This window comes from Ambystoma mexicanum, chromosome 10 (assembly GCF_040938575.1).
Source record: "Ambystoma mexicanum isolate Mex_15411 chromosome 10, UKY_AmexF1_1, whole genome shotgun sequence".
NCBI lineage: Eukaryota > Metazoa > Chordata > Amphibia > Caudata > Ambystomatidae > Ambystoma > Ambystoma mexicanum.
The window spans coordinates 1,565,401,943-1,565,418,807 of NC_090932.1; the positions used below are offsets into that span (position 1 = coordinate 1,565,401,943).

General features: G+C 48.5%; 1 protein-coding gene across 1 annotated transcript in view; it reads left to right on the plus strand.

Annotated features, from left to right (window-relative positions):
• Window positions 1-4,312: 4,312 nt before the first annotated feature.
• The window catches only part of GGT1 (gamma-glutamyltransferase 1), a 417,662-nt gene continuing 405,109 nt past the window's right edge, over window positions 4,313-16,865 (plus strand). Inside the window, exon 1 of the mRNA XM_069619870.1 lies at window positions 4,313-4,385. Within this exon, the coding sequence (XP_069475971.1) occupies window positions 4,342-4,385 (44 nt within the window). The 5' untranslated portion in view covers window positions 4,313-4,341. The remainder of the gene's footprint in view (window positions 4,386-16,865) is intronic.

Consider the following 16,865-nt stretch of genomic DNA (forward strand, 5'->3'; position numbering starts at 1 on the left):
ATATATTTACAAAGTTTCATTAAAGTCATTTACACTGACTGTGCATGCTTAATGAGGTTTTAACTTCATGAAAGTGATTTACAGAAACAGTACTGTCATATATTAGTGCAGCATTGTGAAAATGATGTACAGAGACAATGCTGGCCATATCTGTGAGAGCAGCTTCAAGAATGTGATTTACAGTGACATTACTGTCATTTATTGTGGGCACAGCTTCATGAAAGTTATTTACGTGGGCAATGCTGGCATAATTGTTGGAGCGGCATCATACATCTGATATACAGTGGGTGCAGCTTCGATAAAGTCATCTATAGTGGCATTGTTAGCATATATTGTGGTTCCTGCATAAAGAATGTGATTTATAATGGACATTTGCCATACATTGTGGACATTGGCCCCATGGAAATGTTAAAAAATACTCTTGTGTGCAGTTGGTTTATTGCTGTGCTGCCTTAGTGAATCAGTTGTAAACTGTATGCTTTTAGCCCAATTTTTCCATAGACGGATGCTGTTAAATCACTGTTTTAAATAATTATTTTAAAACAAATATTCTTAGGAGGGCAACCCCCCAAAACGGCCCTACATTGCTTAGGGCTCCTACGCTATGCTATTTCGCACATACTAATTTACGGGAGACCGTCCCTTCATTGAAAATAATTCAGCACCCACTACAGACCTTGATTTGCTTAGTTACAGTGGTGATGCTCCCTTGGGGGACACCTGCCCTCTTGCATCAAAAGCTTCCTCTTACACTGCAATGGATCTTTCCTTTGCAATTATTTGTAAGGTCATATTTATGTGGTGTTATATTGTGCTGTGTTTTAAGTATGTGTTGCTTTTTCAGAGTATTGCAATCATTTGCCCAGGTACTTGCACTTCTTGCCAGCTATTTTCTTAATATTTTTAGGTACTCCCACTAGTTGGAATTCAGTTAGCGCTCAGGAGTAGCTGTGTGGTATGCAAGTGACCAGGAAAATGAACCACAAAATGCGTAACCCTAGAGATATCTTAGCGTAGTGCAGCATATCATCTTGTGGACCCCCGCTGCAAGAGAATTTCAGAGGATCAGGGCAGTGGCCAGGTGCTCCCTTCTGCCAGGCTTGTCTGTGGATGCCAGCCACCAAGCATAGCCTCGGAGCAGACTGTCCTCCAAAGAGACTGAGCAGTAGTCCCTTGGTTTGGACCCTTAGATCATGTAATCTATTGTCTGCTCGTCGTATGAGGGGCAGAGGGGCTTAGAAGGGATGTAGGGGATTCTGCCACCAGGATGGCAGTCAGGACAAAGATCAAAGGGAAGGGCCGGAGCTCCCAGGTCAGGGGCAACACAGCATGTCTCAACACAATCACTCGTTCCCAAGCAGTATGAAGACTGGGGAGAGTGGTATGGCTTGCATCATAAGCTTAGAATACACAAACAAGAGACCCCAGGGTACAAGTTCGGGTGGGTGGCCCCTGGACCATAAACACAATAACCAACAACCCACTCAACCCCAATTTTGATTCACTATTATTTAATGTATTAATCAGTTTTTAAAAATTCTTCACACATACTAAAGTGCCCACTAGTCCTCATCACTCATACCTAAAGTGCTCCTTACAACACATACCTAAAGTGCATCTGTGCTATGCATTATATAGGCCATTGCATATTCAATTTACAGTGTAACCCTTGAACTGGTTTAAATGCTTCTAGAGAAATGAAATACATGCACTGGCGAAAGTGAAACTTAAGAGTGGACAAATTGAACTATATTGCGATGATGACAATCGCAAGAGTTCTGATGTTTCAAGTAGAAGTGAACGTAGAAGTTCTGTACCTGTGACGTTGTGTCTATTTAAGGATACATTTGGCTTGCGGAGAAGAGAGCGACTGACATGCGCCAAAATAGGCACTTTGGTAAAAAGTAACTGTTTCCTGGGAATAAAGCCAAAAGGGAGAGAGATGGGATTGCAATATTTTGACCTATGAATTTCAGAATTGAATATACCTAGCATTGTGCTATGCGATGAACTAGCCCCTGATGAAGGTCTGGCGATTAGTCACTAAGCCTATCAGAGCGAAACATGTTGGGCGGGCATTGCATTCCTCTAGAAGCGTTTAATTGAAACAATCCTAGGGTTACTCTGTAATTTGAATATGCATAGCACGGATGCACTTTAGGTATGTGCTGTAAGGAGCACTTTAGGTATGTGTGATGAGGACTAGTGGGCACTTTAGTATGGGTGAAGAATGTTTTACAACTGATGAAGTATTTATTAAATTGGAATGTTATTTGAATGTTGTGGGAAACAAAGCTAGGTAATTCGTTTGAGGGAAAAAGCAACTAGATGATGACATGTTGCCGAATCATTGATACATTAATAGTGAATCAAAATTGGTGTTCAGTGGGTTGTTGCATATTGTGTTTGCAGCATAAGCTTGCCACAGCCTGCACCCCATTCCACGTCTCAGCTCTCTGTAAATACCACCCCCCAAGTCCAGGCATGGGACTAACCCTTACTCCTTCCACACGGATCAGGTACAGCGTCCCCAGAGAATCCTGTCCCTTTTCTATCTGCAGGTGATGAGAACTCACAAACCTATTAGCACCCAGTACATGGGATGCCAACCAATCAGTGCCCTGGAATGCTTGGTTGAATCCCTAGTATAATCCCGCATTCTAGGAATGCTGAAAAGTGCACCACCAGGTAGCCGGCACTCTGCTCCCATCTTCACTCTCTTCCTCCACACCGGCACATCTACCCTTACAAGTCCCCCACTCCTAGTTACCTCTCGGCCAAACCCGCACACATGCTCCTCCTCCATCCTCCCTCCTCCTTCAGTATGCCATCACGGTAAGAAAGAAGGGACTCTGTCCTGACTGCCTCTGGTGTCATCATGACGGCCATCTTGTGTCAGCCTGATCTTCCTTCTAATGGATGGGCGTACCACTGCACGTGCCCAACCATCAAATGCCACATATTTAACGGACAAAAAAAAACGATTAGTACCCAGCGAAATAAGCTGGTGCTAATAGCGCTAAACCCCGTGTTCTGGGGCGTGCTTGGAAAGTAATGACCCCGAGCCCTGACAGAGGTCCTTGGTTCAGTCTAGAAGTCCATCACTGCACATGGCCACCCCCAGAACGCGTGGTGTAACGGGTTAATAGGGGAAGTGCGGAGAGCGGGAAGGTAACGTGTCATGGAAGAGCCTGGTGGGCAGGACAAAAATAAATAGGAATCCTCCAATGCAGGTGTGTCATGAGAGGAGGGGAAATAGAAACAGGACCCGTGTATAAGACAAGAGAGCCCAATACAGTGTTGAAGGGTGAGCGAAAACCAAGACAGGATGTGGGTAACACTCCAGTGGCACATCGTGCTGAGCTATCTTGCAGGTGTTGGCTTATTGTTTTTCCTTTGTATAGACTGCTTGGGACATAACGCTCATTGTCAAGCAGTCACAAAGCCCCTTTCTCACTGGTACGTGCCTACTGCTATTAATCCTGGATTTCTGCAGACACCGTGTCTGTACAGGTAATGGCCAGAGAGGTCTGTGGCTGTAGCCATAAGAGGTGGGATTGGCGGGTGATTAGAAGGGGGAGTCTGTTTAAAGCAGCATGCCATGGGGGAAAATGACCAACTAAGCCTCCCCTGCCTTCCAACTGACTGCAAACCTGACAAACACTGCTTAACAAAATTGTGCATCTGCCCTGAGTGTCACCACATTTGCATGCAATTGCACTGTCTTACCAAGCTTGTCAAATGTAACCGTATTTCTAATATCAAGCACCCTGATCCCTGTTGATCATATACAACTGTACTGTGTAACCAAGTATCTCACATTTAACCGTATTCTTAAGTCAAGCACCCAGTTGCCTGAGGGTAAGGTGCGCTATATAAATGTATTAAATAAATAAATAAATAAATGGTAGTTATTTAAATGCTGCATTTTCTTCCGTTGTGTTCTCATTTGTCTTAATAGAACTGTTGTAAACACAGCAGTGTGGGGTGCAGTGGAGAAAAGGAAGGTATGGTGTTTGCATTGTGGGGAGGTTGGGTATGGGGTCCCTAGGGAGTGGGGGGTGGCTGGTGCGATTGTAGAAGGTGGCAGGGCAGGGGAACATAGTTCCACCGCTTTTTTTTTTACACTTCGACCACTGGATGGAAAGGAAATGGTGTAGCAGTGATGGAAATTAAGCCCATGGTGGCGGGCAGCAAAAAAGGAAGTAAGGAGAGGGGGAAGCTCCTGGCACAGAGTGATCAGGCAGAAGGAGCGATTTAACAGTGCCGCTGGAAGGGCCCACGCAGTAGAAACGCAAGGAAAGCGGCGCAGAGTGGGCCAGAGAGAAGAGGAGCACGCAGATGGCAAAGATAGGCAGCCTAAGCGATGAGAAGGCGCATGACAGGTGAGAATGGAGAGGGTCATTGTTGAGGTCAGGGTGATGGGATAAAAGGGGTGCAAAGAATTAATTGATGCAAACCAGAGAAGTGTACTTACAATGAATGCCACCTGATAACAGTGTACAAGGGAGGGTTAGTGGAAGTATTCCGATTTCTCAATGGTTCTCATGACTATTGAGAGCTGGGCATTGCCATTCTTGACATGTTCTATGTATGTATGGGATTGATAAAGTGCAAGCCTAGCTGGAAGTCCTCAGGACACCCTACATGGGGAATGCACGCATGGAGTTTCAAGTACTGGTGGACAAAGCAAAATTCACAGGGACATTGTGCCACACGGTTCAAGTGCATGGACATTAAGGGAGTGCTGGAGGTACAAAAGTTGTAGTATGACAGGGATATGGGGGCAAGGTGCAGGGGAGTCTGTGAGAGCTAGACATGAAGGCCCCCACTAGGCTGGCAGCAGCACACATGGCAGGTGTAACGCACCAACCAAACCAACCTTCAATGTGCCATCCAAGCTTGACAGCGGGACAAGTGGTGCATGAATGCCACTGGGACATGTCATACATTAGCGGGATGTGTCTAAGGACAGCCTTACGGTTTAGACTAGAGCAAACATGGAGTGCATGGATGCACTCACTAATGCTAGGCGTGGTTCGGCGGTGCTCTGAGCAGAACAGAGGTGCTAGGGGTGATAGAAGAGAACATCAGGAAAGCCTGCAGACCCCCTCTCCCTCGGCCCACCCCAACTCCCGCCAACCTGTGTTTCCTCTGTACATCACTGTGTTGCGTCCCAGCAAGGTGTGCGCTGTATGAACCCCATACATACTCGTACAACAAGCTCCACATTGGGTTCATTTATACCAAATGCAGGAATGGCTGGTACACTACTGCCGGGGTGGGTTGCAGAATAATGTGGGAAGGGGTTGACATGAAAGGTCAATTTTTAGGGTAATCGGTTTAACGAGTAGGTTGATAATTTGTAAAAACCAAAACAGTTGCACCGATGAATCGTGGGATTCGGTCACTTATACCCAGGGAGGGAGTCTTCCCTTGTGAGGCTACGGCGGTGAGCCTCCTACACAATAATCCCCTAGGGGTGGCAGTAAGCAGGACCTCACATGGAGAGACCCCCCCCTGAGGGATAGGGACTCCTGTTCTATAGAGGAACTCCCAAAAGCCCCTTTCTCTAATGCCACGGCAAGGCCACCAAGTCAGACCACTGTGTGCAATTGTCATAGAGAATTCAAGTTTCCTCTTGAAAAACAACCCTTCACGAATACTGTGAAGAAGAGGAGCATGATTCGAACTGAATGAGAAAGCGAGTCATTTGGAGGTTGTGGGAGGTCCCACTCCTGAGAATAGGTCCCGCGAGGCCATAACCCGTGAAAGAAGGTAACTGGGACGGCTGGAGACCCGGGAGGGATCACGGCAACAGAGAGTGCGACCATCCTATTCATCGCAGTTCTTGGTCAGAAGTTAAGAAGAGTAAAGAATACTCTGTGATTCAGCCTACTCGTCCCAGTAAGTGGCTACAGAGTAAGAAAGGCCCCAAAGAAGACAGCGAGTCCGAAGGAGGAGAATATGACACTCATTGTCTAATACACCAAGAAGTGAAGAAACAGAATAACATTAAGAACAAGAAGGATATGAAGGGGGAGCCATTCTCCCTAGTGGAACAAGGAAGAGAAGGACTTAAAGAAACAATAAAGAGAGCCTTTTGCCCAGGACTCCTAACGCTCACAAGGCTAAAATGAAGAGGCCTAATCAGAAAGAAAGTAGGGGAAAGAGAGACTGGGAAAACTCCCATATATCAGTTACTCAAAGATATAGCTCAACAATATTCGAAGATTGCATATAAAAACCAAGCACAGATATCATAGACTTGTATTGTTCAGAAGCTGAAGACGCCTTTCCAGCAGAAGTCATTCTCCTGGCTTTTTGTTGTTTTTTGCATAGTGGTAGGGACAGAATAGCTTTGAGTTGGACGGAAGACAGACCGTTTAGTTTGCAATTCACTACAGACAACGAGCACCTTAGTTAGTTTGAGTAGGTAGTGTGAGAAAGCTGAAGGTGTCTCACTCACTAGTCCCCGGGGATCTGCCATCCAGGTGGCCAGGACACGGCCATCGCTATTGGATCCAGTTTCTGGGGGTGGACTAGTGTGGGAGGATCACCTGGATGAGGGGTCTTCAGGGAGTGTAAGTGGGGCACCGAAGGTTGAGACACAGTATCCCCTTCCTTGTAACACCTTTTCCCCATCCTGCCTAGTAGGATATGTAGAAACTCTAGCCCGCCCTCTTTTTGACACAAACACTTTCTCACAGCGTGAACTACAGCAGACTAATACCCGAGCTGTTTACCTGACATGTCCCAACATAAAGGTCAGGCAGAGTCCGGCAACTACACACACCTGACTACCCTTTCCCTCGCCCATAAGGATAAAAGGCAGAGCACAAGAGCACACTCTGAGCAAGGCCGAACGCATGAGGAAGCAGCCATTTCAGGATGGCAGTTCAAATGGAGGAGAAAGGCGGCGAGACCTGAAAGGACGTCAAGGAGGGAGTTGCCCTTGCCCTTTTCAACCAGACCTGTAAAGCCTCTGATGAAAGAAGCATAAGACCGGGAATCGCAGCTGGACAATGGTTTGACTGATGTCAGCGGTACATGGTACCCTCCCGCATTGATAGCCAGGGCGGGGAGATGAGGTTGCCATCGTGGTACCGTCCTTGACTCCAGAGGCAAAGGAACCGCCAACAGGTTCAGCACAACCGGTAAGTCGGAAGAACCTGATAGTTGACCGGACTGTGTTAGGCTCAAGGTTGCAGTGGCAACATAAAGAAAATTAATAGACAAGAGGTCTTTTGTGAACAAACTTGGTACCAGATATAGAGTGGTCCGGCGCCAGTTGAAGGTGGTACCTCTCTCCTGAGCAAAGAGACTGTGTTGAAACTGTGTTGAACACTGTGAATAAAGAAACTACAAGTACCAAGATGCCATAGGGAAGGCCGATATAAGGTGTTAAGGTGGTCATACAAGGGTCAAGTCAAATCCCTTTACAATCGAAAGTCCTTGACCATTGCAGGAGTTTTGATATTGTGAAACAGGTGTTTGCGCCCCGGCTGAGGGAAACGCTGTGCGAACTGAGAATGTATGAAGCCCACGATTGCCTTAGGCTAACAGAGTGACCTAGCAAGACGAGATCGCCCTTCGTAAGTCTCCGTTTTAAGACCAGCAAGTGGTTTGGAAGGTCTGAGCCCGGATGAGGGGTCCTCACTAAACCAGGGTTATTTAAAAATCCATTGAGACTTGTGAATATTATAAATAAGGATATGGTGATTGAAAGGCGATAGTATACCCGACTAAGGGACGTTATGAGTAAAATTATGAAGAAGCTAAGTGAACAACATTGTAATGACAAGTATGAACCTGACTGAGGGATGTCCACAGTGAGTGGTTGGTCTCAGCCCGACTGAGGGAAGCTAACGACTGAGAGAAGGATCGGAGCCCGGCTGAGGGTGATCCAAGCGTGGAGGGTAATCACCCAGCATGAAGGTTAAGAGAAGGAACGTTTGTTTTGTTATTTTGGCATATCAGGCCCTCTGAAGCAAGAGACTTCAGATGAGGAAGAGACTTGGGCACAGAAGGCCCTGATACTGAGAAAATGAACTGTAAGCTTGTGCCAGAGAAGCCCAGGAGTATGCTCTGCTCGAGAGTCCCGCCTTGTCCCATACTAAAAATGTAGGGCAGGGAGACCCCGGCCATAACATCCTGATGTATCATTTTGTGAACACTTCTTTTTTTTCTTATGAACTTTATCCCACACTATTTTATAACCTAGCGGTAAGGATTGGCAATACGTTTCTTAGTATAGGCCCTGTTTATTTGACTAGACTCCACTCGGAAGTTATTCTTATTATTTGATGGTCGTAGCTTGCTCCCATCTTGGATTTAGCTTTAGATCAGGCGTTTATCTCACCCATTTTACAGTTTAATAAACACATTTAAACTGTGATCACTTGTGTCTGTCTTACTTTGATGCCATGCCTTTCTTACAGTAGGGAACCCCATAGGTTGGGTATAGTAAAGCATTTTTTTCTTATTATTTAAATAAAGACGTGTAAAATGACAGAGTGGTTTGCCTTCTCCTTCTGACTTAACACAGCGGTAAGGAGGAAAGTGGAAAACCAGCTGATGGGACAGACCCTGTGGGATGCGCTCCACCTATGCTCTTTGTAGAGCTTGATTACATTTCCATTGGACATATGTCCCAAAAAAGCAAAGAACTTAAGTCTGCCACTTTTTTGGCCGGGACAATGGTCTGCATGCTTTCTCAAGCTTGAGGACTGCCTGATGGTTCATGCAGCCATTGATTAAGCCGCAAGTGCAGCCAAGGTGCGCAGTTGGTGAAATGTGTCCAAATCGTCCAGGTGGTGCATTTGAAGCTGCTATTAATGGTGTTTGGGGGAGAGCTCTTCCTAGATGAGGCCAATGCGGACACTGTTTGAATAGCTCCTGGAATTAGACTCTGACTTTGTGTTTTCTGGATTTTTTTTCCATCATGCGCCCTGATGCCTGCGGGCTCAGGCACTATAAATAAATAAGTAAATAAATACATACATGCATTGAGTTACCTAGCATTGTGTGCAAAATTCAACGGGTTTAGCATATATGAAGGGTTGTGCTGTCTCATAGCATGTGAACTCTTACATAGAATCATGTTACATGTTTGCAGGTATAAATGTAAAGGGGGGATGCTGGAGACAGCTGGGGACAAGTGTTGAACTCTGGGAGAAGCACAAACACCTGGCGGAAACTGAAGTGCGAGTGGCAGAAATACAGTGATGTTGAATTCAAAGATACGCACTCAGTGCTTTAAGTGGGGTGTGAAATCGAGGTGGACTGTGGCAAAGGGCGTGGCCTAAAAGTGTTGGGCATGGTCTGTAGAGTGCAGGCTGTGGCTTAAAAAGGGAACGCCAGCTCGGGAAAGGGCCAGCTGCCCCAACCCAAATACTATAGAACCTAGAAAGGAAATAATGTAGTAATTTATAATGTCTCACACTCAAATGATTGCAGTGACCCACTTATGTTTATTGTATGGGAGATTCCCCCACAAATGGGGAAAAAAGCACTTTAGATGTTACTTTTGTGTGGTAGAAAGATTGAATTTGCAGCTAAATAATGACTCTTTCATTTGAAAAGATTTCATTTCGTTTAAATGCATTTGGAAATGACCTTTCATATTTACATTGCTTTCTTCGCACCCCCTTGTCAATCTCCTTTATCAAATATACTTCTTGATTTTAAATTACACTTGAAAGAAAATGTGCAGATGCTTTGCAAGTTGGCAGGTGTTGGCCACCGTGTCCCAGGTAAGCCTTTAACAAGTGGACCACAGCAGAAAGCCCAGTTGTTTCCTTGGTGCATGCAGCGACCTCCACGCAGCACTACAAGAGCTGTAGGAAATGTGCTTGCTTTCATGGATTGTACTTTGTATGAGCAAGCGTCTTCCGGTGGGAGAAGGAACTCTCTGTGAGCAAGCGTCTTCCATTGGGAGAAGGAACTCTCTGTGAGCAAGCATCTTCCAGTGAGAGAAGGAACTCTCTGTGAGCAAGCATCTTCCAGTGGGAGAAGGATATCTCTGTGAGCAAGCATCTTCCAGTGAGAGAAGGAACTCTCTGTGAGCAAGCGTCTTCCGGTGGGAGAAGGAACTCTGTGAGCCAGTGTCTTCTGGTGGGAAAAGCAACTCTGTGAGCAAGCATCTTCTGGTGGGAGAAGGAACTCTCTGTGAGCAAGCATCTTCCAGTGGGAGAAGGAAATCTCTGTGAGCAAGCGTCTTCTGGTGGGAAAAGCAACTCTGTGAGCAAGTGTCACGCTATCCTCTCATTCCGTCCCTATTTCACAAACATCTAGGACAGACAACACTCACAATGCATCAATGCACAATGGGTTACCCCAGCCAGGTTCCCATTTCCTGTCACTCACAGTGGACGGGTGTCACATAATCGGGTTTACCCCAAGGGCCACATATGCAGACTCAGGGATTCCCCGTTCCTTCACTGGCGTCTGCCATGGCGTCTGCAGGAGGGAGCTCGCAGACGCCAGCTGCAGGACGCTGCGCGCAGAAAGTCATTTCCGCGATCATTGAGATCTAAACAACGCTCACGTGTCGCGCTTGGAGGTTACGTGATGCGTTCATCCATCTCACTCGCAGATCATGTGACGCGGAAGCATCAACTACTTAAGCGCTGAACTTACGCACTTCCGCGCTTCACAGCTGTTCTTTGGAGGACTCTGTACGGCGTTCGGATACTTTGTGTTTCACGGCTCTTGACTCTTGGACTGTTATTCGGAATTTGCTTTGCTCACGTCCTTTGGCTCTGTTTGCTGGATCATTTGAACTCAGAACGCTTTTTGGACTGTCTTGGATTACCCTGAATGGACTTGACATTTTCCTCTTCACTGCATTACGTTACCAAGTACTTTGGATTTTGGTCCTTTCGTTTCATCACTTACAGGAGGGCAGGTTGGGTCTATACCCAGTTTACAGTTCTTCTCCCTATTCTCATCGGGGAAACCAGCTCACGTGCCCCTCCACGGAATTATCACCCATCATATGATTCTGGGCTCCATCACCCATCACCTTAGGTAAGCACTGCTCTTTATCCTGCTTGTTTGCTTGTACTGTACTCATTTGATTGCTAATAAAGGTTTTCCTTTACAGCTGCCTTGGGTTTCGACATTCCGTGGTTCCGGGCTTCAAGAACTACCAACCTGTGGCCTCAATGATCGCATAGGGAGTAATCTTGTATTCTCTCTCTGTGGTACTTGGGGACGGAGGTATCATACTCTTCACGACAATCAAGCAACCTGACAGACTGTGAAGCCATTCCTTGTTGTACAGAGTATTCAGGGTACCACGGATGATCCCATGGCAGCTATGGTTCAAGCGATCACAGTACTAAGAGCAGACATGGCTGCAGCCACCACAGCCCTTCACCAGCGCTTAGATGCTATTCAGAGTACCCGCAACCCTTAACCTGCAGATGCTGAGTTCGGGAACGCAGCACCACCTGCCCCAGTTCCCCAGGCCCCAAGCCCAGCCACTCCTGCTCCCATGATTCTACCCACCCCTTTCCCATTGGCTGCACCTGAAAGATTCCAGGGAGATCCCACCAAGTTCCGCACATTTATCAATCAGTGCAAGTTACACTTTCTGTGTCGACCTACCTCCTTCCCCGATCCTACTGCTAAAGCTGCCTTTCTGTTGTCACATTTATCTGGTACAGCCGCTGCCTGGGCCAACCCACTTCTTGAGAATGATAACCCGGCATTATACGACTTTGACCTCCTGGTGACCGAAATGTCACGTGTCTTTGACACCCGTCACAAAGCCCAATCCAGGGATCTAGAACTATTAGAATTACATCAAGGCAGGGGAACACTCATTGAATATATCACAAAATGCAATGAACTGTCAGCTGAGACTTCATGGCCCGAGAGCAAGAGGGCCGTTGTGTTCTACAAGGGTCGGAACAACACTATGAAAGATGCACTATCAGTAGTTCCCTCCTTCCCCACATCGTTCCCCGATTTAGTGGATCTGGATCTGGCTCTCCAGGTCGATGCCAGACGCTCAGAACGGAAAGCTGAAGCTGGGTTTTCTGGTTCTATCCCTTCTGCAGTATCCTCTCATTCCGAGTCTGCTTCGGAATGTGTGCAAGTTGGAGGCCTACGTAGCCCTTTGACTCCCACGGAAAGAGAACGCAGGAGGGTGGACAATGCTTGCTATTATTGTGGGTTGATTGGTCACTTTGTGAAAGAATGTCCACGTCGCCCAAAGGCTAAAACTCAGGGTTTTCGGGCAGCTCGACCATAGATCCCGGGGCGGGTTCGAGCGCTATGTCATTCCCCGGACCAGGTACCTGCGTTTGGCACCATCATACCCGTGATGGTACATGCATTGTTACAACCCAGTACTGAGGTCTCACATTCAGTTACCGTCATCATTGATTCTGGTGCCACTGGTAATTACATAGATATCAATATTGCCCACACACTCAATCTCCCTCTCATCACTAAGACCTGACCAGAACCCGTGCAGACTATAGACGGGAGTTTGTTAGTTTCTGGCCCAGTTAAACAGCAGACAGCACCTCTCACTTTGGTCATACAAACTACCCACAAAGAAACCATTAATTTTGACCTGATATCCATGCCTCAATATGGCCTTATTTTAGGCATTCCTTGGTTGCACCTGCACAACCCTTTGATCAATTGGAAGACAGCTTCTGTGGTTTTTGAGTCAGAAGTTTGCCAGGAGTTTTGCCTCACTATACCTCCAACTGGGAACACTCCAGCTCAACTCCTCAGTACTGTTTCACAACTCTCCTTGGAACCCTCTTCCATTCCCTTGGTGGACACACACATTGTTGGTCTTGTAGCAGAGACAATTCCGGAGCCCTATCGGGACTACCTGGACGTCTTTGATAAGGGCTCATCGGAAATCCTTCCACCTCATATGATGTACGATTGTCCTATTGAGTTACTACCAGGTTCTGTTGTCCCAAAGGGTCGTATTTACTCACTATCTCCCACTGAGGAACAGACCTTGAAAGCTTACATTCAAGAATCCCTACGTAAGGGTCACATACGCCCATCTTCATCCCCAGCGACCAGTCCCATCTTCTTTGTCCCAAAGAAGGAGGGAGACCTCCGCCCATGTGTTGACTATCGACGCCTGAATGCCATCACCAAAAAGGATAGGTATCCTATACCTCTCATTATGCCTCTATTAGATCGTCTCACGCATGCTTCAGTGTACACCAAGTTGGACCTCAGGGATGCGTATAATCTAGTACGTGTGTGTTAAGACGGATTTCTGAACTCTGTCCTGGAGGGGCAGAGGTTCAGAAGGCCAGCCTAGTTTCTTGGAACAGGGTAACCTCTGGACAAGCCAGACCAATCAGGGTAGTGATAGCGGCGGTCAAGACTAGGTCTCAAGAGGGGTGAGGGTGACTGAAAGCCCGCAATGAGCACACAAAGCAAGGAAACTTACAAATTACTCCAAGCAGGTGTTATATTAAAAATATATACACATTTATTACAAAACCTTTGTAACATTGACCGTAGCGAGAAATCACAATAAAACTCAAGTAAACCAACACATACCAAACCAATACAATATATATACAAATACAAACGAGTCTAACGAGTTAGACGCACAAAATATGTAGACCACCTAGATGGGGAGGAAAACAGTCAGTGCGAATAATAATTAGACCCAGTCCGCCTTCAGAGGCACCAAACTAAAAGGAAGTCCAAGCCCTGCGAAGAGTGGAGCCTTGTGCTCAAAAGTACCTGCACAGCTGGTGCCAACGGGCAAAAAGGGGAGTCTCTTCGAGGAAATCAGGCAGTTTAGTTCGGTGAACAAATGAAGATGAACAGAGCTCCGCGACTCAAGCGCAGCCTCCACTGTGGGCAGAAGCAGAGCACGAGTACGGAAAGGCGTGCTGTTAGACACAGCGGGGAAAAGCTGTGGGCTACTGGAGGAGGGCGACCAGTTCCTAGCGATGCTACTCACCGGTCCCCGATGCAGGCAGACCCAGGCATCTCCGCATCAGTTTTGGTGCTGGCAGGTTCAGATACGAGCAGGGGACGTCTCGGCGTCGTGTAGATTCCACAGCAGCAGAAGTTGAGTTGAGGACATCCCAAACGCAGTGAACCCGCACAGTTTGTAACCACAGCAGGGCAACGGAGCAGCCGTGTGTATTTCAGCCAAATGTACACTACTCACTTCAGACCTGGCAATGCCAAGTGTACGAATCGGGTGAGAGTGACAAGGACTCGTAATACAACACAACCCGACGGCGGTTACAGAGCAAGACTCCTGGGTAGGCTGGTCAGTCTGCTGGATGGCCCAGAGACACTTCCGAAGGCTTACGTGCAGGAGATGGTGAAGATGCCGAGAATAGTTGTTCCCACTATTCCAAGTGTCGAAGTACCAGTACAGGCCTTCTCGTTCGATCCGAGGTAGAAAGGGTTTCACAAAGCGACAGCAGTGCAGAGGAGCAGTCCTTCAGCGGGTCACCAGCGATTCCTCGGTTCAGCCTCGTGGTTGCAGGATACTTGGCTCCTGTATTCCTTTGTTCGTGAGAACTCAGGAGATCGACATGGTAGTGGTGTTTCCAGCCCCCTCTTATCCACGGTTCCCTTCGCGCCAAAACGGAGGGGACCCAATGGGAGATCTGCTCACAAAACACTGACACCATACGTGGACCTATCACGGACCACGGAGGTCCCAGGCATTCACACCACCCTAGACTCTCTGGCACCCATGATGTGTATTGGGACCAGACATCCCAGCCCACATCCTGGAGGCACACACAAGGCCTGTAGAAGCCCTCAAAAGCATCTGTGTTTCGCGGGAAAGTACATGCCCAAATAGGGAAGGCCCCGGGTCGGCTCGACCTGGGGAATGTGAAGGGGGCAAGACGGTCAGCGGACAGGACAACGAGCCTCGTTGTCTGGCAATTGTGGGAGCCAGGCCACCATTTTGGGCTAAGCGCAAGAAACGCCAAAAGGAGCTCAAAAACACAAAGAAACGATTGCTGCCACCAGTCCCGTCCGTGATTCACTTGCACCGTTCGTTATCAATCCAAAGAGAGTATCTAGGGCCTGTAGAAGACGAGAGACCCAAGAGAGCAGTAACTTAGCTTACAGTGCCCTCTTGTGTCATGTTGCGCGAAAGCTGCAACATGATAAAGAAACTACGGAAAACAACGCTTCCCGGTACTGACTGTCTTAAGGGCATGTCAGTTTCCCCGTAAGAATGGAGCGAAAGCCCAGAGGAGTGCGGCAGAAGGCTGCACTTCTCTGGCAAAGTCTAGATCCTGGTGAAAACAACAGCAAAAAGTTTAGGGGTTGCCACATGGAAGGAAAATTACCCACAATTAAGAAATCGTTCCTAACACTCGCCCCTCCCAGACTATGGACAGGGGGAACTAATCCACGCCTAGATGACTCTCTTGTTCAGGTTGGTTAAACATTCTGGACAACCCATCAGCATTGCTATGTTGGACACCTGGCCTATGCTCAATAGTGAAGTCGAAGCCTTGTAGACTTATGGACCACCTAAGCAACTTTGGATTCTCTCACTTAATGTTCATTAGCCACACTAAGGGCTTATGGTCAGTTTGCACAGTGAAGTGGGTCCCATAGAGGTAGGGCCTCAGTTTCCGTAAGGCCCATACAACAGAGAAACATTCTTTCTCCACTGTGGACCATCTGAGCTCTCTGTCCTTAAGCTGGCGTCTAATAAAACCAATAGGGTGGGATCCACCAGGGGGCGCAGAGATGCACTGACGCATCCGCACTGGTCTCTCCCGTAGGGCGCTGTCAGAGGGACTTGAGCCCCCCCCCGACCCCCAAAAGTGAGACGCCGACCCCCCCCGCGGCCTGCGTATGCCCTGGAGCCCCCAAGCGCCCCAACTCTGAGCTCTGGGCGAGCAGTTTTCGCCGAGTTCTGGCGTCTGCAGACTGGAAGGGGAAAGAGCCCCGCCCCCACCCGCGCCGCGGCTCCGAGAGAAATTAACGGAGAGCCGCGGCCGAGCTGGGGCCCAATTGTGAACTGGCGGAGACAGCGCTGGCGGCTGGACTGACACCCCGGGAGAAGCCGAACAGGAGCAAGTGACACGGGAGGCTGAGGAGCGGCGGCGAGAAGGAGAGCGGGCTCGGCGGCGCACCGAGCGGCGAGGATCCGAGGTCCGCGTCGGTCCCCTCCCCCGCTGACACCCAGGTGAGAGCTTGCAGAGACTTAGACCCCCTTGGCTCGTCCCAACCCGACACCTGGTGGAGCGGACGAGGCTGCGGGCCCGGATCCCCGGCACATAGGCCCAAGGGAACCCCGGGCGAGCACACGCTGTGGGCTAAGAAGGCCCCAACTTGATAGTAGGCACCCGCCCGTCTAGCCCTCACAAGGCGACCCCGGGAACGCGGGCCTCCACGTGTGGGGTGAGGGAGCCGGAACACCGCCCCCCCCCCAGCGGACTGGTCATCTTTTTTTCTGGGGAGCGGGGAACCACAACCAGGAGACCCTCTGCATTAGGAGGGGGAGGCCCCAACCCACGGAACAGCACTCAGGGAGGAGGGGGATTAACCCGGCTACCATCTGCCGACTGCTGGGCCCCACCAAAGCGGACACCTCCAGGAGAGCACATTAAGTAAAAATACCCCGATAGGAGGCGGAGGCGGAGAGAGACTGCCCCCTGCGGTCGGCGGCCTGGAGGTGGGCTTCCACTAACCCCCCATCCGAACAGGGTACACGAAGTTTAGGCGTACTACGGTGTACACCCCTGGTTGCCTCCCCTCGGGAGTTCCAAAGTGGCACAGCGAAGCAGCTCACTAAATTTGAACCGCTCAGGTGGAGACCTAATGGAGATGGCTGGGGCGAGCCCATGAACTGGAAAGAAGCCCTCCAGAGA